Raw genomic sequence first — 22,350 nt, 5'->3', positions numbered from 1 at the left:
CTTCCCCGCCCACCCCGAGGTTCGCTGCGCTCGGATTGGCCAGTGTTGGCGCGAAGGTGCGCGAGTCGGCCCTCACGCAGGGGCAGCAGGAAACAATAGAGGCCGCGCGCGCCGAGCGAGCGCCCGTAGCCTCCCCGCCCCTCCCGCAACGCTCGACCCCGGGATCCCCCCGGCTTGCCTGCCCGCCATGGCCGACAAGGAAGGTGAGGGTGTTGGGGCTGCCCCAGGAGGGCGGGGGTGCCGGGCTGGCGCCGCGGCCTCGACAGGGCCTAGCAGTGAAGGCAAGCCCGACTCTTGAGTGTTGTCTCCACCATCGAAGGCGTGAGGAGAAATCGCCCCGCGGGTCGGGCTAACGGCGCGCCTGTTCCAGCGGCGCGGAGGCCTGTCGCCGCGGCGTGGAGCTGCCGGAGTGGCGGGGTGGGGGGGTGGGGGGGGCGGCGGAGGCTGTTTGGTCCCTCCCCGCGCTCCCTGTCGGTCGGCCCGCTTCTCCCGGGAGTGCCTACGCCGTTCCCTATCCCAGAGGCCGGTGCTCGGGCCTCCTCGCCGGCTCCGTGGACCTAGCGCGTAGCGGAGCGTGCTCCCGAGCTCGACGCCGTCGCCCTAACGCCTAACGGAGTGACTGGCCCGAGAGTGGTTGCGGGCCCGCGACGGTAGGGAGGTGGGTCGGTACCTCCGCCTGGGGGAGATTGAGGCAAATCTCCATTTCAGAATCGAGCTGTGCCGGTAGCTTTGGAAGTGTTTCCTCCGTTTCCATTTGTGTTTGCTAACTTAATTTGTTTTTAACTTTTTAGCAGCCTTTGATGACGCAGTAGAAGAACGTGTGATCAACGAAGAGTACAAAATATGGAAAAAGAACACCCCTTTTCTTTACGATTTGGTGATGACCCATGCTCTGGAGTGGCCTAGCCTAACTGCACAGTGGCTTCCAGATGTAACCAGGTGACGTGAATCTTTTGAACGTTATTTTGTTGTGTCCTCCTCAGTGGAGATTTCTCACATTGATTTTTCCCTATTTTCCGCCAGTCTCTTGGAGAGGGCACGTGATCAAAGCCTATTGGTGACGTTTTTTTCTAGGCCAAAAAATAAATAAAATGTAAAAATAATTTTGCAACTTAGCTGATAAGGGAAAATTTGTTTTCTTTTCCTGATATGAAATGAATAGCCTGTTAGAATATAGTTGGCCAAATAATATAAAACGTGTCAGCTTTCCAAAAATGCCATGATGGGTCATTCTAGTACTTTCAGGAAAACGTTTGAATGTATAGGTAGTAGCTGGTTAATACAAAGATGTGTATGACATGGTACCTGCCTTCAAGGAGCACATGTCTAGTTGAAGAGGCTGGTGTAGACTAATAATTATAGATACATGTGCTAAGAGCAGTTTTACGGAGATACTTAGGATATTTAGAACTAACATCTGAGGATGGGATGGTTTTTATATAAGGGAATTATACATAGTGAAAGATTAATCACTTGTGTGTCTTACACGTGCGAAGCTTACCTCTAAGAGGATAAAATAATATTTCATTTAGCTCACATTTATTGAGGGTCTGGTAGGTGCCGCATATCAGGGTGTGCAAATTGAGATAAGTCACCTTCCCTACCTCGACTCCTTGTGTATATGGTGGGGTAGATTTCCCCTCCCCCAAACCTTATTTGTAGGGAATATGGCCCAAGATCCCCAGTGGATGCCTGAAGCCATGGATAGTTCTGAACTCTATGTGTTAATGTTTTCTCCTATACATGCATAACTGACAAAGTTTAAACAATGCAGGCACAATAAGAGACTAATGATAAAGCAGGATGATTATAATATACCATAACAAAAGCTGAGTGAATAATGTACCATAATAAAAGCTGGTCTCTTGCTGTCAAAATTTCTCACTGTACTCACCCTTCTTCTTGTGATGTTGAGAAGATAAAATGCACGTGTGATGAAATAAAGTGAGGTGAATGACATGGGCCTTGTGATGAAGTATTAGGCTACTACTGACCTGATGTTAAGTCAGAAGGAAGATCATCTGCTTCCGGATGGGACTGTAGTTGACCAAACTGAAGGGGGGGGGGGGGGCTACTATATTACAGTGAAAAATAATTATCATGAGAGTGGCACAGATAAAATTATCAGAGGAAGGAAAAAATCACCTCAATTTAGGGTATCCTGAAAGTCTCCCAGGAGGAAATAACAATGCAAAGATGAAGGTGAATTTAAATAATACAAGGTTTTATAAAAACCAGTGTGCCTGTTGGAATAATGGGTTTTCTATCATAAAACTGTTTCACTATTCAGAATAGCATTTAAAAATTACATTGTGTATTAAATAACTCCATTTCTTCAAAATTCATGTCTTTAGAATTCAAGATATTTGCAGAATATGGTTAATTAGGCCATGTTTCAGCTCAACAAGTAATAAAATTTGATACAAATTTTACTAATGACTTAAGAACAAGGCTGCTATCTTCACAATGGCATTAAAAATGAGGAGATCTGTCCTAATGATGTTTAACAAACTTCTAAAAAAATACCTAGAAATTTAGAGTCAGAAGCTTTGTCATGACCAGGAATTCCCATGTTTAACTGATCATCAGAATTACTTGAGTTCAGGTTAAGTGGAGCCATTTCTGTCAGGAGTTCTCAATGGTAGTTCAAACCATTTAGGAGCTGGTGGCAGAGTAATTGATGAAAAATAGTTGAATGGTGATTCCACAATCATGAGCTGCATGCATCATATTGGAACAGTGGATCCCAAATACTGGCCACTGCATACCTACTAAATCATTCTGGAACCATATTTTTAAAAACCTTCCTATATAATGTAGTTAGTAGCTCAATTTAGAAAGCAATGAATTAGACTAAAGTTTATTTATTTTGAGTGGGGGAGGGGGGATAGAGAGTTGTGCCCGGTCAGTGCAGAGCCCGATGCAAGGGCTCAAACTCCCAAACCATGAGATGATGACCTGAGCTGAAGTCGTAAACTTAACTGACTGAGCCACCCAGGAGCCCCAAAGCTAATTTTTTTTTATTTTTTTATTTTTTAACGTTTATTTATTTTTGAGACAAGGAGAGACAGAACATGAACAAGGGAGGGTCAGAGAGAGGGAGACACAGAATCTGAAGCAGGCTCCAGGCTCTGAGCTGTCAGCACAGAGCCCAATGCGGGGCTCAAACTCACGGACCGCGAGATCATGACCTGAGCTGAAGTCGACCGCTTAACCGACTGAGCCACCCAGGCGCCCCAAAGCTAATTTTTTTAAGACAAGGATTACTTAGAAGCAAGCATACCTATTGGCTTAGTGTTTAATATTTTGTGTCTGTTGGTCTTCTTCTTGTTTTCTTTTTTTTCTTGTGGGGATGGTGTTTATTCATCTTTTTAAAAAAAAATACTATTGTAGTTCTGTAGTATCTTTTTCCCCCACTTCCTGTGGTTCTTTGTTTAGCCATCTAAATGTAGACATTCCCAGTTTTGTGTTGATAATTCTCTTTTCTTTCCTCTACTTTTTCTTTTTTTTTTTTTTTTTTTTTTTTTTAATTTTTTTTAACGTTTATTTATTTTTGAGACAGAGAGAGACAGAGCATGAAGGGGGTAGGGGCAGAGCGAGGAGACACAGAATCGGAAGCAGGCTCCAGGCTCTGAGCCATCAGCCCAGAGCCCGACGCGGGGCTCGAACTCACGGACCGCGAGATCGTGACCTGAGCTGAAGTCGGACGCTTAACCGACTGCACCACCCAGGCGCCCCTCCTCTACTTTTTCTATGTAGCATATAGATGCCTATTGCCTCTGTGCAGAGGAATTTCTATTGGTTATCTCTAGACCCAATTTCTGAGTTCTTCCTGAATTTTCAGCAGCCTACTGGTATCTTCTCTGAACTATCTTACTGGGTTCCCCAACATGACATTTTTCAAACTGAGTATATTCTTTCCATAGAGGTCCCAATCGGCTTTCTGCTATCGTTCCTATTTCTCTTTATCATACTTGACTTTGGTTTGACATTTCCTAGGTTTTTCTCTTTTCTCCACTTGATGGTTCATTTATAAGCCTCAATGAATTATATTTGTATAATATCTCTTATCTAGACCAAAGGTTCTCAAACTTTAACATGCATTGTAATCAGCTGGAGGGATTGTAAAATAGATTGTGGTGCCCTGCATTCCAGGTTTCTGATTTAGTAGGTCTGGAGTGGATCTGAGAACTTAATTTGCCTTTCTGGATGAAGTTCCTAGATGCTGATGCTGGTGGTCCTGATACCACACTTGAAGAACCTCTACTTTACACTGTCAGATTAATCCTCCTGTGATAATTCAAATGGTGCTGTGTCCTTAGAAATTTTCCATGGTCCTTTGTTCCCTCTATAGTATAGAGTCTTGAATTCCTTAAGGTGGCACTCAGTACCCTAGAATCTGCTTTCTAGCCTTCTCTTTCCATTTTGCCATGTCCAAAGTCAGTTGGGATGTTGGTCCTAGTAGGTGTGAGTTCTTTTGTTTATTTTTAAAGTAATCTCTACACCCAACGTGAGGTTTAAACTCAGGACCCCCAAGATCTAAAGCCATATGCTCTACCAACTGAGCCAGCCAGGTGCCCCTCTAGTAGTTGTGTGATCTTAGGCAAGTTGCCTAATTTTCCTAAACCTCAAGTTCATCTTCATCTTTTGATGCATGGTTTGTAAGTGTTTAACATGATATCTGGCATTTTGTAGACCTGCCCTTTGCTCAGTTCCCTTTCTTTGGAATACTGTCTTTCAAAACCCTTGTCTCTTCTAGGTTTTATCTCTCATTTTGATATCTGCTCAAATATCACCTCTTTCATGAATACTTCTTTAATTCCAGAAGCAATCTTATTTATTTATGTATTTATTTAAATTTTTTTTAACGTTTATTTATTGGGAGACAGTCACAGAGCGAGAGTAGGGGAGGGGCAGAGAGAGGGAGACACAGAATCTGAAGCAGGCTCCAGGCTCTGAGCTATCAGCACAGAGCCCGACGCAGGGCTCGAACTCAACAAACTGTGAGATCATGACCTGAGCCTAAGTCAGTTGCTTAACCAACTGAGCCTCCCAGGCGCCCCTATTTATTTATTTTTAAATTCTCATATTCTTATGTACGTTTCATGTATTTATTGACTTGTATTTTAATTATTTGTATATGTGATTAATTGCCCCTGGTTTTTTAAGGGCATGAATCATGTCTTAATCATTTTTTGTACTTAGTAGTTTTTGGCACAATGTGTCACTGATTAGGCACTTAGTAAATATTTGAACAATTAGTTTATCTAATAATTATTTTCTTTCCTATACCTTTTAATGAAATTAATGAAGTAACCTGAAGTGTTAGTGTACGCAGCAATTACTTTGTTTACCTCCAACCCATTGTGGAGGGTGAGAAATTAATTCACATTTTATTCTCTTAGATGTTTTACCCAAAGTAATTATAAATTTTTTGTCAAGTTAAGAAAATTAAGTGCTATGTAGTCCTATTAAGTGCTATGTAGTCTTCTCTATGGAAGATACATTAAAAGTCAGAAATGTGTAGGGGTGCCTGGGTGGCTCAGTCAGTTAAGTGTCCGACTTCAGCTCAGGTCATGATCTCACAATTCGTGAGTTCAAGCCCCACGTAGGGCTCTGTGCTGACAGCTTGGAGCCTGGAGCCTGCTTTGGATTCTGTGTCTTCCTCTCTCTCTGCCCCTCCTTTGCTCATGCTGTCTATCTCTCAAAAGTAAATAAACGTTAAAAAATTTTTTTAAAAGTTAGAAATGTGGCTCATAATGACTGTCCTCTCAAAACCTGGTTATAATAGTGCCTTTTTGCATGTATATGTATATCACTACTTCATTGTCTCTATCAGTGTTGCTAATTTGAATAGTGACCATATGTTGCTGTTAACAGACCAGAAGGGAAAGACTTCAGCATTCATCGACTTGTCCTGGGAACACACACGTCGGATGAACAAAACCACCTTGTGATAGCCAGTGTGCAGCTCCCTAACGATGATGCTCAGTTTGATGCTTCCCACTACGATAGTGAGAAAGGAGGTAGGACTCTTAAAAACAAAAGAAGGAATAATGTGTGGGTTATATTTTTTATATTTTTGAAGTATCATGAAACGAATGTTAAGTTTGATAAATTAACCTGTCAAGTTAGTAATAAGATTTTGAGCTTTGGAAAGCCTGGGTTTGCAGTACAGATATTAAGTCTCAGAAGAGCTACTTAACACATAACATGGTTCTGTGCCTTTTCTATAAACCTCTCTCTACAAAGGAGGTTTTTGTTGTTGTCGTTTTCCTTATGTTTATTTATTTGGGGGGGAGGTGATATGGAGAACATGCCAAGCAGGCTCCATGCTGCCAGCACAGAGCCCAACGCAGGGCTCGAACTCATGAACCATGAGATCATGACCTGAGCCAAAATCAAGAGTCGGACACTTAACCAACTGAGCCACCCTGGTGCCCCTTTTTATTGTTTTTTAATTTAAGTAATCTCTACACCCAACGTGGGGCTCACACTCAAAACCCCAAGATTAAGAGTTGCATGCTCTATTGACTGAGCCAGCCAGGTGCCCCAAAAGTCTACCATTTCTGTTTTTGTGCATGCATTCTCAGCTTGGGAGATAATTGCCCCCAAGGGGATGAAAATTTGTTCTCAGAGAGTGGGATGTGTGAAAACCATCTTAATTCTTTAAATGTGTAAAGCACAGATGTGCATGGTGTACATAAATATACAGGATATCTATGGTATTAAAATTTCATCAAGAGTGTCAGAAAAGATGTTTTATAAAACATCTTGTTTCTTGGAGGAAAAAGACTAAGAAACACTGGCTTAAATTACGCTTTCTCAGATTGAAGTGGTAGAAATGACAACCATGGCACTTGATATGTATATAAAAATGAAATGAGCCATTTAATTGTATCCTATTTTTAGGAGATGACCTAAGGGTTTAACTAAATACTTTTTCTCTTTTAGTAGAGGTGGAAATGGGTGAGTTACCTTTGTTGTTACCCTTGAACGCAAGTTAGTACCAAGAGGTAAAAGATACACTCTTATTGAGATTTGCGATCTTTTTAAAAAAAAGGATGTTTAGTGTTTCTTTCCTTAGATTTCTCCTGACTAGCAGAATCCATTTTTTTATCTAAGTTCTTTTGAGCTCCCTCCAGTTATTTGCCAGGATCGTTCTGTGCAGTTAATCTTTGGATTACTCCATATTTGCCTTAGGGTGATACAGAATGCAAAGTAGTAAGTTCTTAAGGTAATGATCTGCAAACATGATTTTGTGTCACTGACCCAAGTATATGTGATATGATTATTGGGAAGTTATTTTCTTGATAAGCATTAGTGTTGGTGGGGGGGGGCACTGAACCTAAGAATCTGAAGATTTTGGCTTGAGATCCTGTTATGCCTCTCACTAGCTGTGTGGTTTTGGATAAATCATTTAGCCTCTCTGAGCATTAATTTCCTTTTTATTAAATGAAGATAAATTGTGGGGCGCCTGGGTGGCTCAGTCGGTTAAGCGTGTGACTGGAGCTCAGGTCATGATCTCACGGTTCGGGAGTTCAAGCCCTGCATCAGGCTCTGTGCTGACAGCTCAGAGCCTGGAGGCTGCTTTGAATTCTGTATCTCCCTCTCTCTCTGCCCCTCCCTCACTTGCGTGTGTTCTCTCTCTCTCTCTCTCTCTCTCTCTAAATAAACATGAAAAAATTTAATTAAAATCTTTTAAAAAAATGAAGATAAATTGTTTTGAAATAGGATTTTTGGTTTAGTGACAAAGCAATATTCTGATGGGTAATGTAATAAATTATTTTAAAAATCAAAGCAAATACTGAATGCCAGGGTTTTTCCTTGGTACTAGGGATACAGCATAGAATAGGCTTTTCTGGCCTGATGAACATCTTTTTGTGTAAGACATAGCTCCTTTTTTGTTTTGTTTTGTTTTGTTTTGTTTAGACATAATTTCCTTTTGATGGTTATATACTGTGTCATAATTAACTATCCCTTATTTGACATTTAGGTGGTTTCCAATTTTCGGACTTCAAAAACAGTACTTGTACCATATGTCCTTTATAGTTTTACTATAGAATAAGTTTTGTTTTTCTTTTTTAATTTTTTTTTTTTTGATGTTTATTCATTCTTGAGAGAGACAGCATGAGTGGGGCAGAAGCAGAGAAAGAGGGAGACACAGAATCCAAAGCAGGCTCCAGGCTCTGAGCTGTCAGCACAGAGCCCGACATGGGGCTCTAACTCACAAACAGTGAGATCATGACCTGAGCCGAAGTCAGATGCTTAACCAACTGAGCCACCCAGGCGCCCCATTACAGGATAAATTTTCTAAGTGGAAGGCCAATCAGAGCAAAACTGCCCTCCAAAAAACATTCAATCCCACCAATAGCAATCGTATTTGTATGTTTCTCCATGCCCTCGGCAGCATTGGATTTACCTGTCCAACTTTTCTCTGATGTCCTTCAGATATTGTGTCATTCTTTGAAATGCCTTCATCATTCCAAGATTTTAAAATATTTAGCTGTTGTTTTCTGGTACTTATGTTTTAACCATTAAAACTATAATCTTCCTGGTATTTGTTTTGGTATTGGGTACAGAGTAGGAATCTAAGCATTTTTCTAAGTGGTTAGCAATTTTTTATCTTACTTTATTTATTTTTTAAATGTTTTTTTTTTTTTTTTTAATGTTTGTTTATTTTGAGAGCCCATGCCTGAGCAGGGGAGGGACAGAGAGAGAGGGAGAAAGAGAATCCCAAGCAGACCCTGCACTGTCAGCTCGAAGCCCCACGAGGGGCTCAATCCCACTGTGAGATCAAGACCTGAGCCAAAATCAAGAGTTGGAAACTTATTAGCCAACTGAGCTACCCAGGCACCCCACCAATTTTTTAAAAACCATTTGCTGGCAAATTGTTTTCTTCACTGGTTTTAGAAGTGGCATTTTTTAACATATATACTCAAGTCTTTTTCTGGTAATTGAGTTTTTTGAACAGCATCAAGCCAATTTTTGCTTCATCCCCCTTAATTAATGTTTAATTATGGAGAAACAATTTAAAATACCAGTAATTATATTTGTACCACTATATAAATCATCCTATTTAATCCTCACAAGGAAACTGATACTCATAGATGTTTCGTAACTTGCCCTAAGGTTACATAGCTTATCTCCCATTTCTCCCTCTTCTCTTTACTTCCCTTCCCTCTCTCTCCCCCCATCTTCAGATCACTGGATAGGCTTCTCTCCATATGGTCTTAACAATGATGGAAGTACATAATATCATAGTGTCTCTTGGGTGGTGGTGAAGTAGATAGCTTACTAGTCTCTCTCACTCTCAGATGAAATGTCCTGGACTCTCAGATTGAACTATTGTAATGAGTTACCATCCACTTGACCCCATTTGGTTTTGGGTAATTGGTGTCAGATAGCTTCAAAAGATCATTGAACTTCCAAAGTGAAAACTAAAAACTGACTTAGTCTTGTTTTGACGTTAAAATAATTTGTGTTTATATTAGGTTCAGCCTGGCTATAGTCACGTTTTAAGCCCTTATAAAATAGATTAGATGTAAAAAATTTTTATTAATACTTATTTTTGAGAGAGAGCAAGTGCACACAAGCAAGCAGAGGAAGGACAAAGAGAAGGAGACACAATCTGAAGCAGACACCACTCTGTCAGCGCAAAGCCCATTGTGGGGTTTAGGGCTTGGGGCTTGAACCTACTAACTGTAAGATCAAGTCACAACTGACTGAGCCACCCAGGTGCCTCTAAAATTTACGTTTAAATGACTCTGTTACCAAGATCGTCCAATATCAAGTTTATTTCTAGCAACTTGTTTGGGGAATTTTTTTTTTAAGATATCTTTTAGTCTTTTGTCTGAATTATACATAATAAACTATTAAATCATGATGAGATAGTTAACGGATATTAGAGTTTACTCTTTATAGGGAAAAGGTTTTTATGGGCTGAAAGAGTGGCTTAGAGGTAGAAGTCAGTGCCGGTTACCTAGTTTGTTGGGGAAAATACTGGCTGGGAGGGACACGATAGTACCTTCTGGGAGGCTGGAAATTTCTGTATTTTGATCTGGGTGGTGGTTTTCCTAGTGTATACATTTGTAAAAATTTGTCAAACTAGGCACTTATACTACATTATAGCTCAAGTTTTTTTAATACCATTTTATATGGAGAGAAGCAAACAAAATAGAAATATAACTGGACTTTGATAGCCATTTAATTATTGTACATTGATACCTCAATCTTTCCTATTTCAGTTTTGGCCTTTCATATACCAGCTTTAACTTGAGAACCCCTAATTATTTTTTAAATTGATAAGTCATCATCTTCACAGAAACTCAATTGTGAATCCTCTAAGCTGACTTATTACTGTACTTTATCCACAGTTAGAGTTCCTCTGTTTAGTATGTATCCCACACCAAAATACCCCACATTCTGTAGTTAATACCCTTGCTCTGCAGGCTCTGTGCCAGCTGTTGTTCTTCCCTTGTTATTGGTATCTGTTTTCTGGTAGTTCTTTTTTGTCATAGTCATCTGTAGTTACATTTTATCTGTGTGTGTTTGGACTGAAAGTTCCTTGCAATCACATCCTATCATGCCTTCTTTTTTTACATCATAGATGCTCATGGTCTAGAGTTCTGGGGGAAAATTCATGTAACGTGTTTTTTTTTCTCTTTTAGTGTCTATTTTGAGCTTTTATTTTTAGATTTTTAGCCTGTATGAAACATTTGCATTTCAACGTCTAAAAGTTAACTTGGAAGTTGAAAGTTATCTAATCTGCCAGCCATATTACCCATCTATATCCTTGCTTTTTAAAAAGATTTTGGTCCTGGGGTGCCTGGGTGGTTCAGTTGGTTAACTGTCTAACTCTTGGTTTCAGCTCAGGCCGTGATCACTGTTCATGAGATCAAGCCCCATGTTGGGCTCAACACTGACAGCACAGAGCCTTTTGGGGATTTTCCCTCTCCCTGCCACCCTCCCAAATAAACTTAAAAAAATTTTTTTTTTGTCCTTAAAAGTGTAACACTTAGTAACAGTACTCTTGACAGCATTTTCATTTACGAGTTAATTTCACAGCTTTGCTTTATGAATAAAGTATTTGAGGCTCAGTGAAATTGAAGGTCTTCCCCCAAATCACTAAGCTAAGTGGCAGTTAGGCCAACATCCGACTCTTACTTAGATATCTTATTCTGCCTTTTGTAATTCTTTGAGTGATAGTTAACTACCTTTGTTTGTTTATATGTTGCTTTGCCAAGATTTACATAATCACAAATTATATTGTTATACATTTTATGGTGACACTTGGGAGAACTAAGTGCATACAGTAGTCAAATGTGAATAAGAAATGTTTTTATCTATTCTTTGCCTGGTTTATTTCAGCTAAGGATCATGGTTGGCATATGTAAGTGGGGGTTAGGAAAACGAAACTACCTCTTGGGCTCTGTGTTTTGTCACTGGACTAAAAGAAATGGTATAGGGAAAAGATAATGGTGTGATGGTATTTCAGAAAGGACATTCCAAACTAGGTCTTCAAATAAATGGTATAGGAAGAACTCTTTAGTACCTGGCATACTGTGTACTCTAATATTCATTAAAATAGTAACTTAGGTTCTGTTTATTCAGCACTTTCGGTATTTTAAGTGAGATTTAAAAATTGATTATTGACGGGTGTTTGGGTGGTTCATTCGGTTAAGCGTCTAACTTCAGCACAGGTCATGATCTCACAGTTTGTGGGTTTGATCCCCATGTCGGGCTGTGTGCTGAGAGCCTGGAGCTTCCTTCGGATTCTGTCTCCCTGTCTCTCTCTGCCCCTCCCCTGCTTGCACACTGTCTCTTTTTGCCTCTCAAAAATAATAAATAAAGGTTAAAAATTTTTTTTAATTGCTTGAGAATCTGCTTTTTGATTTGTTTATTATTTTTGAGAGAGGGAGAGGGAGAACTCCAGCAGGGGAGGGACAGAGAGAGGGAGACAATCTGAAGCAGGCTCTGCGCTGACAGCAGTGAGTGAGATCATGACCTGACTTGAAGTTGAATGCTTAACAAACTGAGCCACCAAAGCACCCCAAGAACCTACTTTTGAAGTGGAATTGGTATAGTGTTCCTACTTTTAGATAGCATATATATTTATTAATTATACAACTCTCCAGAGTTGGTGTAGTTAATGGCTGAAAGAATACTAGACTGGGAATCAAAAAATGGGGATTCACATTAGGTTCTGCCAAAGTCATGTCACTAGGAACACGTTAATGGAGGTACTCCAAATTTCTGTTTTTCTTTGTAAAAATTCTGAGGATATTAACTGTTCTCTACTGTGTAGTATTGCAATAAGAATCAATAAAAGGTGTGAAAACACTTTATACTGCTGACAAATGTCTAGATTACTTCTCTTACATCAGTTTGCTGATAAAAAGCAAACTTGGCCTGTGTCATCATTTGAGTGACATAGGGTATCTCTTGCTTTGTCCTCATTTGCAATTTCTTATTTACAGAATTTGGAGGTTTTGGCTCAGTTAGTGGAAAAATTGAAATAGAGATCAAGATCAACCATGAAGGAGAAGTAAACAGGGCACGCTATATGCCCCAGAACCCTTGCATCATTGCAACAAAGACTCCATCCAGCGATGTTCTTGTTTTTGACTATACCAAACATCCTTCCAAACCAGGTACCTGCCCTCTTTAGTTCAAATACAGATAATGAGTCGCTGTGGGAATACATTGCTCCACTCAATTGGAATTTAATTGCTTGTTATTCTTTGTATAATTTATACTGGTGATTTATACTGGTATGTGTGGTATTCTTCATTCTTCTTACCCAGGTGGGGAAAAAAGTGCTTTTTTACACAGAATAGAGTGATGCTTATTTTAATTTTAAGCATTCTGTCTTTGATCATAATGGGTCTGTATCGCTGTAGATATGAAGAGCCTTCAAACTCTTGATCAAAATTCCATTATGTTTAGTAGACCCAAGGAGGAAGTGAGCTCTGGATAGTCTTGATATGTCTGTTACTTTGCAGACCCTTCTGGTGAGTGCAACCCTGACCTGCGTCTCCGTGGACATCAGAAGGAAGGCTATGGGCTTTCTTGGAACCCAAATCTCAGTGGGCACTTACTTAGTGCTTCAGATGACCATGTGCGTATCCTTCCCATTTTGAAGCAAATCTGGGCTAGTTATCAGTTGGTTTCTTTTCTGGGGTGTGTGGGAAAGTGAGAATCTTCCATTTATATAATAGTTAATTTTACATTTAAGACCATCTGCCTCTGGGACATCAGTGCTGTTCCAAAGGAAGGAAAAGTTGTGGATGCGAAGACCATCTTTACAGGGCATACAGCAGTAGTAGAAGACGTTTCCTGGCATCTGCTCCATGAGTCTCTGTTTGGGTCAGTTGCTGATGATCAGAAACTTATGATGTGAGTAGAATCGTGTTTTAATTTTTTCTTTGTTATCTAAGTTTTATATTGTTACCTATTTTAAGCTTTTTTCCTGTTTTTTCTTTTTTATCAAAGCTGGGATACTCGTTCAAACAATACTTCCAAACCAAGCCACTCAGTTGATGCTCACACTGCTGAAGTGAACTGCCTATCTTTCAATCCTTACAGTGAGTTCATTCTTGCCACAGGATCAGCTGACAAGGTCAGTTTGTTTTATTTTAAGAAAAAACATAGGGTGAATTTCTCTGGCTTCCTTTGAATGCATAGAGATCTTTTAGTTACGGAATTTCTTCTCATTAAAAAAAAATTTATTGTTCTTGCTTTCCTTTTTGTATGTAGACCGTTGCTTTGTGGGATCTGAGAAATCTGAAACTTAAGTTGCATTCCTTTGAATCACATAAGGATGAAATATTCCAAGTAAGAGAAACTAACATGCTTTTTTTTTTTTTTTTTTTTTTTTTTTTTCTTTAAGGAAAACCTGGATGTGTGAGTAGGCACACTTGTGGCTTATCCCATTACTATAAATAATAAAAACCTTCTACATGTCTATGCTAATCTCTGTAGGAATTGGGATTGTTATTTCTATACTTCCTCAAACTGGTCATTGGCCACTTACATTCTTGAGGTATTAAGAAAATTAGTGCCTGGGGACGCCTGGGTGGCTCAGTCGTTTAGGTGTCCGACTTTGGCTCAGATCATGATCTCCCAGTTAGTTCAAGCCCCGTGTCAGGCTGCACGCCTGTTTGGGATTCTCCATCTCCTTCCCTGTCTGCCCTTCCCCCCCTCCCTCTTTCTCTCTCTCAAAATAAATAAACTTAAAAAATTAAACCAAAAAAAAAAAGAAGAAGGAAAATTAGGGTCTGATTTTATTCTTGTCTCTGACGCTTGTCTCTTACCTTATTTCCAGAACTTACCATGTCTGTTGATTTTGTAGTTGAAGCCTAAAGTGCTAGCTCCCATGTTTCCTGCCTCATGAGTTTAAGCTCCTTTCTTAATCTGGAAAAACTGACTCAGTCAAGAAATGTTGCACTATGTTCAAAGCTTATTGCTGGAAAACTGTGAGGAATATGTTCTAGTCTTTGCTGTCAAAGAGCTTACAATTCTGTAGCAAGGAAAGGCCCATTTAGAGTCACCATAATAAAAGATGGTCAGGTGTTAAGAACCTAAAAGTGGTCAAATTTAATTTTGGTTGTGTGAAAGTGGCCTCTGAACTAGTCTCTAGGTGAGCCATTTTCCCATGCACTTAGTCTCACTTAACCTTATTTTCTACTCTCAGCCTCTCCAGTGAACATTTTGTCTTTACTCTGTCTCTTTGTCCTTGCCTGTAATGGTATTCTTGCCAGGAGTATGTCTAAATTCCTCCCTAAGGATTGGTCACTAATGCACTCTTATCCGTACCGTGAACCTAGGACTTTCTTATCAAACAGTGTAACAATGTGTGATTTTGTTGTGTGTGTAGTAGCTTACTTTAATAAAGTCATTATTGTAAGTCATTTTTTATCAGTTTTATAGTGCTGAATTCATAGTAAGTATTTGAGAAAATAGATATTGTGTGTATGTGTTTTGCATTTTGGTTCTAAGGTCAGAATTGGATTACATTCAGCCAGAAGCCAGAATTAGTAAGAATAGATAAGATCAGATCCTCAAAAATATAAGATGAGCACTTGGCTGGCTCAGTTGGTGGAGCATGCAACTCTTGATCTTGGGGTCGTGTGTGCAAGCCCCACTTTGGGTGTGGAGCCTACTTTAAAGTTTAAAAATCTTTAAAATACATACATGTAAAGTGAGAAAGAACAAAAGCTGACTTCCTAGGTTTAGTGATAGATTATTTCCATATAAGAAACAATATTATCTAGCTGTCAAGTTTTATAACATCTAAAATACATTGATTTCTTCTTTTATTTACAAAAAAATGTTTTAATTGTTAAATATAATTTAGGTATTTTCACCTCAATTTTTAATTTTTTTTTTTTAATGTTTATTTGTTTTTTGAGAGAGAGAGACAGAACGTGAGTGGGGGAGGAACAGAGAGAGAAGGAGACACAGAATCGGAAGCAGGCTCCAGGCTCTGAGCTGTCAGCACAGAGCCCGACGTGGGGCTCGAACTCATGAACCGTGAGATCACAACCTGAGCTGAAGTCGAACACTTACTGACTGAGCCACCTAGGTGCCCCTCTCCCTGAATTTTCTAAACGCTTTTCTGTTTCCTTCATTCTTACTATAGGTTCAGTGGTCGCCTCACAATGAGACTATTTTGGCTTCCAGTGGTACTGATCGCAGACTGAACGTCTGGGATTTAAGGTAAATCTTGTGTTAGTTACTTTTTGTGGAGTTAACTTTATTTATACTTTCCCAAATTAGTTACTCAGGATAAATGTTTTAACTTATAAAAATTTTCTTGTGTTAGTAAAATTGGAGAGGAACAATCCCCAGAGGATGCAGAAGATGGGCCACCAGAATTGTTGGTATGTTACGCACACTGAGTAGTATTGAAATAGTCTGTATTTATTGTCCTCTATCTGTTCCTCATATCTTTGTTTTTCTCCCTCTTGCAGTTTATTCATGGTGGTCACACTGCCAAGATATCTGATTTCTCCTGGAATCCCAATGAACCTTGGGTGATTTGTTCTGTATCAGAAGATAATATCATGCAGGTTTGGCAAATGGTAAGTGTTAATCATTTATTTGGGGGAGGTTAGGTAAATGAGGTGTAGTGTCACTTCATATTTATAGACTTTAATGAATACCACTGGCCTCTCTGGTCAGTTTATTCCTGAGTATGACTTTAGCACTTAGCTGTACATTATCATTTTCAAGTGTCTGCTTGTTACCTTTATCTCCTTGTCCCAGTGGTGTTTCAAACTCAAAGAGACCAAACTTCTCTCCCCCGAAACCAAACTTCTCTCCCCCTTTACCTTACTCCCCTTTCCTCCTGATTTTCCTGTTTCCTATATGGCTCTAGTGTCTTCTCCAGGTCTTCCAACTTGAAAACTCAAGAGTTTTCTATTATCACTAGACTTCTAAGTCTAGTTCACTTACCAGGTTTAACATTGTCTGTCTGCAGGGTCATATCTATACTCCTCTTACAGAATACACACTTACATACCTACTTTCCTGTTTCTACTACACACCCTAGTTTTTGTCAGATTCTTACTACTACTTTCTAGACTATAATAACCTCCTTGCTGTTGGCTTGCCTTCTGCTTTCCCCTCTTTGCTGGCAGTTGAATCTTTGAGAATGGCATTCCTTTGAAGTGGCTTATGAACATGCCCAGCACATGCCTACCACAGTGGCACAGCATCAAATACTATCATTTCTCCATGAAATTTTAGTAGATGCTGAAAACATCCCTGCCCTTTATACCCCAGCTGGAGGTGATTGAGGTCAATTCTTTGAATTTCCAGAGAGCTTGGAATTTAATAAAAGATAACTATGATGTCTAATATATAGCAGAGTTAGAAACACTTGCCTTCTGGAGATGGATGGTGGTTGATAGTTAGACATAAGGTGAATGGGCTTAATGCCTCTGAACCGTACACTTAATAATGATTCACATGGGGGTGTCTGGGTGACTCAGTCGGTCTCACTTCAGCTCAGGTCATGATCTCCTGGTTAGGTGAGTTCAAGCCCCGCATCAGGCTCACTGCTATCAGTGCAGAGCCCACTTTGGATCTGCTGTGTCCCTTGCCCCTTCCCCACTCACACTGTCTCAAAAATGAAATGCTTTTAAAAAGTGGTTAAGATGGTAAATTTAAGATATTTTTCGTAAGTTTTTTTGGAGAGAGAGAGCATGTGTGCAAGTGGGGGAGGGGCTGAGAGGGGGAGAATGAGAATCCCAAGCGGGCTCTGTGGTGTCAGCCCTGATCCTGACGCTCAGTCCCACAAACTGGGATCGTGACCTGAGTCAGAATTAAGAATCAGATATTTAACTGCCTTAGCCATCCAGGCGCCCCAAGATGGTAAATTTTATGTGTTTACCACAGATTTTTTTAAATGTTTATTTTAGTTTTAAAATAGCGTGAGTAGGGGAGGGGCAGAGGGAGAGGGAGACACAGAATTCAAAGCAGGCTCCAGGCTGTCAGCTGTTCGCATAGAGCTGGACACAGGGCTTGAACTCACAAACCATGAGATCATGACCTGAGCGGAAGTCCAATGTTTTAACTGACTGAGCCACCCAGCTCAGGTGCTCCTGAGATTAACATATTGTGTGGTGTATCTGTACTTTGGAATATTATGTATCAAAAAGAAATGGGCTTTGTTTTTATAAGATACCCATGACATTTTAAGTAGGAAAAGGGCAGATTGTAGAACAATAGCATGCTGTAATCCCTCATGTTAAAATTATTGTAGCTAGTGTTTAATTAGGGGTGCCTGGGTGTGCCTATATGCGTGCACTCTCAAAGATAAACATTTTTTAAAAATTATGTGTAACTATTTAGAAGGCTATTTGTCAAAATGTGGTTGGTATATTTAGGGGGTATTTTTATTTCTTCTTTATTCCTTTTAGTAATAATTCTGTGTTAATATGTGTAAACAGAAAATCTGGCTCACCTTTTTCCTTGTATTGTACCCACATAAAATTAATATAAAAATTAAAGACGGAAAAGTGAAATAGTCTGCCTTGGATAGCCTGTAAATTAAAAATATTTTAGTTGTTCCCATGGGATTGTTGTAGTAGATTGAACTACATTATCTTCAGGCAGGCCAGGTATTTCCTTTACTTGTTTTTTTTAGAATTGTGGTAAAAGAAAAGGAGAGTTATAAAATAAATATTTGGTCTTTGTCCAGGTTCCTAGCACAGAGGTCCTAAAACCTTTGGGATTGTCAGAGTGGTAGAAGTCTCTATTCCTATTTATAAAGAGCCCCTTTTGGCCACGCCTGAGTTTAGGCTAAGGAGGTAACTTAGGGCCACTGGATAGCCTTAGGATAGGTCTGGACTCCCAAAAGACTGAACAGTTGATTGGAAAACTTTTCAGTCCCTCCCACCCACAAGCAGAGGGGATTGCGCTCTGTAAAGACTCTTGAAAAGCCTCTATAAAACTTCTCAATGCAATGAGCTTCCAAGTTGTTAAATAGATCGATGCTGCCTAGGGAAGGCATGGACGCTCTGTGCTCCCTTTTCACCGTGCCCTGGGCATCACTGCCATTTGACTATTCCTGAGTTTTAAGTTGTAAACTGCTGATACTAAATAAAAGTTTTCATGATTTTATGAGTCATTCCAGCAAATTATCAAATCTAAGATGGCAGGGGGTGGGAGGGCAGCCTGTGGAAACCCCCAAGTTTTATAGGCAAGTTGGACAGAAGTACATGGTTAGTCGGGGCACTCGGCTTGACACTGGCCTCTGAAGTGAGGATTATAGTCTTGTGGGACCAGGCCCTTAAACCTATGGAGTCTGACACTACTTCTAGGTGTAGTTAGTGTCAGGATTGAATTGAATTGTTAGATACCTTTGGGTGAAAAAGACAGTTACACATTCGTTGTCAGAAAACATTACAAAATCGTATACATTCCTGTTGCAGTCAGATCACAGGCTTTTTATTTTATTTATTTTTTTTTTTTATTTTTTTTTTTTTCAACGTTTTTTATTTATTTTTGGGACAGAGAGAGACAGAGCATGAACAGGGGAGGGGCAGAGAGAGAGGGAGACACAGAATCGGAAACAGGCTCCAGGCTCCGAGCCATCAGCCCAGAGCCTGACGCGGGGCTCGAACTCACGGACCGCGAGATCGTGACCTGGCTGAAGTCGGACGCTTAACCGACTGCGCCACCCAGGCGCCCCAAATCACAGGCTTTTTAAAGATAAGACTGTCCCATCCTCTGCAGCACCTAGCCTAGTGATTTGTGCACAGTAGATGCTAAGTAAGAACAGTTAACTTTCCCCAAATAAAAGTATTTTCTGTATTTATGATTATGCCTTTGGCTGCAAGTTTTTCATCAAATGATAGAAGTAGAGTTTATTTTATGCTAGAGCAGTTTTCTTTTTTCTTTTTACTTTTTTTTTTTTTTTTTTTTTTTTTTTTTTTTTTTTTAGAGAGAGAGCAAGCACATGCACAAGCAGGGGAGGGGCATTGAGAAAGAGGGAGACAGGATCTGAAGCAGGCTCCATGCTGACAGCAGAGCACCCGATGTGGGGCTCGAACCCATGACCTGCAAGATCATGACCTGAACCGAAGTTGGACGCCCAACTAACTGAGCCACGCAGGCGCCCCTAGAGCAATTTTCTTTTAAAAATATTCATAAATTGAGATTTGAAACCCATGGTTGCAGGGGGGGGGGGGGTCTCTTAATGAATGCTTATTTATTTTTTACTGTAATCACAGAATTATGCAACCGTCACCACAGTAATTTACCCCTCAGAAAAACTGCATACCCATTAGCCATCACTCCCTATTTTTCTCCAGTCCACCCAGCAGTAGGCAATCCCCAGTCCACTTTACAGATTTGCCTGTTCTGGACACTTAATATAAACTAAATAATACAATATGTGACTACCTTTTTTTTATTGCCACATACCATTTTTTTTTTTTAATTTTTTTTTTTTTAACGTTTATTTTTGAGACAGAGAGAGACAGAGCATGAACAGGGGAAGGTCAGAGAGAGAGGGAGACACAGAATCCGAAACAGGCTCCAGGCTCTGAGCTGTCAGCACAGAGCCCGACGCAGGGCTTGAACTCACAGACCGCGAGATCACGACCTGAGCCGAAGTTGGCCGCTTAACCAACTGAGCCACCCAGGCGCCCCGCCACATACCATTTTTATTTATTCATCATTTGATGGGCATTTGTGGTGTTTTTACTTTTTTTAATTTTGTAAATTTTTTTTTAATGTTTTATATTTTTTTTGAGAGAGAGCGCAAGCAGGGGAGGGACAGGGAGAGGGAGACACAGAATCTGAAGCAGGCTCCAGGCTCTGAGCTGTCAGCACAGAGCCTGATGCGGGGCTTGAACCCACAAACTGTGAGATCATGACCTGAGCCGAAGTCTGACGCTCAACCAACTGAGCCACCCAGGCGCCCCTGTCGTTTTTACTTTTTGACTCTTGTGACTAACGTCCAATAAAAGGACTCCTGAAGGTTGAGTGTGAAGACAAACAGTAACCATACTTCAGTTTTGTGGGAATGTCCTAATCTACTTGGCCTGTGGGCCAGCTGCCTGTTTTTATTGGAACATAGCCATACCCATTCATTTTCAGATGGTCAATGGTTGCTTTCATGCAGCAACTGCAAAGCTGAATAGTTGCTACAGAGACTCTGGTTCATTCTGTCTCTCTGGCCTGATCTGTTTTTGAAACTTTAACTTCAAGAAATATCTTTCATGTTTACTAAATGCCCTTTCTCTGTTTCTTGTTTTTGGGCAGGCAGAGAACATTTATAATGATGAAGACCCTGAAGGAAGCGTGGATCCAGAAGGACAAGGGTCCTAGATATGTCTGCACTTCTTGTGATTTTAGACTCCCCTGTTTTTCCTCTCAACCCTGAGATTGATTTAACACTGGTTTTGAGACACAGACTTTGTTTGGCTATCCCTCTATGATAGGTACCATCAACAATGTTACTAGCCCAAACAGAGGGTGTTTTCTAAATATTAACGAGCGGACTTGATTCAGTAAAACCACAGACTTCTATTTAAATTTTCTTCAGGAATTTTCTAGTAACAAAGGTCTAAAGTAGCCACTTTAGAAAGGGGAATATTGTGTGTGGTTATTTTTCTTCTTAGGCTGTATCCCCAAGTTTTTCAGACTCCTTTAAGTTAAGGCTAAAGTGAGGAAGGAATAGAGCCAAGTGAGGTAGGTGTCTGAGCCATGGAGTATAAATACCACACGATGTCATTTTTATTCAGGAAATGGGGGAGATTCAAGTCCTATAAATTCCTCTTCTGAAATCTTCACACCTGACTTTCCAGGATGCACATTTTCCTATGTAGACCAGTCTCCCCTGTTTCTTCAGTTAAGTCAAACCTATGTGTTCCTCTTTCCCCATATATTTTTGCTTGTTAGTGTATTTCTTGAGCTGTTTTCATATTTCTTTCCTTTCTGTGAAATGGTTTTTTTAAAAAACTTGGGACCACCAAGTTGTAAAGATGTATGTTTTTACCTGACAGTTATACCACAGGTAGACTGTCCAGTTGAGTTGAGAAGAGTGAATTGATAGCTTGTATTTGTTTTTAAAATTAAATTAATCCTGGATAAGAGTTGCTTTTTTTTTTTTTTTTTTTTTTTTTTTTTTTTTTTTTTTTTAAAGGAGTTAGTCCTTGACCACTAGTTTGGTACCATCTCTATTTTGGGTGACCTGTTTCACCAGCAGGCCTGTTACTCTCCATGACTAACTGTGTAAGTGCTTATAATGGAATAAATTGCTTTTCTACGTAACCCCATGCTGATGGGTTTTATTTAGTACATAACATTCATCAAACACCAGTCTGGCTTCTCGAAGGGTTGTTCAGAGGACAGTAATTGTCTCTGGTCTTTGACTATCAAGAGCAGAATTAAATATAATAGACCCAGAGCTAGAGAAAAGAGGTTCACTCCTTCCCAGGGAAAGTGCAAGACATAAAACGCTGAACCCGAGAGGCACAGGATTAGTCTTTGATAAAATCACATCTTTTTGAAGTCTCTCTAGAGAACTACATGGACTTGCAAGACTCAAAGGCAATGTGGCAGAGAGCATTTAAGGCAAATTTTAAATTTGGAAAAGGTGTTTGAACCTTTTCCCATAGAGAGGTTGAATCTCCCCAGTATATTTTTCACTGGGGTCTGTACTTAGAGGTTAGAAATAATAGGCTCTTAAAAGCCTTTATCACCAAGTACCATAACCAGATAAAATGCCTGGTTCTTTGCCAGGCACTCAATTGAACTGAGTAGATCACTCTGACCCAGAATCATTTTCATGAGACACAGTCTTTGGGAAAATCTGAGTATTCTTAACCTTTA

The 22,350-nt window shown here is 40.0% G+C and overlaps 1 protein-coding gene across 2 annotated transcripts; it reads left to right on the top strand.

The window, feature by feature from the left end:
• The first annotated feature begins 40 nt into the window (after positions 1–40).
• Positions 41–21,789, top strand: RBBP4 (RB binding protein 4, chromatin remodeling factor). Of its 2 annotated transcripts, none has more exons than XM_060625052.3 (12): positions 41–203; positions 792–939; positions 5,881–6,026; positions 12,480–12,653; positions 13,005–13,120; positions 13,238–13,398; positions 13,495–13,621; positions 13,759–13,836; positions 15,644–15,720; positions 15,827–15,884; positions 15,975–16,085; positions 20,779–21,789. In XM_060625052.3, exons 1-12 carry the CDS (start codon positions 188–190, stop codon positions 20,842–20,844), a joined length of 1,278 nt encoding a protein of 425 aa, XP_060481035.1. In that variant the 5' UTR covers positions 41–187; the 3' UTR covers positions 20,845–21,789. The 2 variants fall into 2 exon arrangements, with proteins under 2 accessions (XP_060481035.1, XP_078308231.1); XM_078452105.2 differs by lacking the exon at positions 41–203 and adding an exon at positions 548–650.
• Positions 21,790–22,350: the final 561 nt, after the last annotated feature.

Source organism: Panthera onca, chromosome C1 (assembly GCF_046562875.1).
Source record: "Panthera onca isolate mPanOnc1 chromosome C1, mPanOnc1 haplotype 2, whole genome shotgun sequence".
Taxonomy (NCBI): domain Eukaryota; kingdom Metazoa; phylum Chordata; class Mammalia; order Carnivora; family Felidae; genus Panthera; species Panthera onca.
The sequence above is the reverse complement of the archived record's forward strand: the minus strand, read 5'-3'. Positions and strand labels throughout refer to the sequence as shown.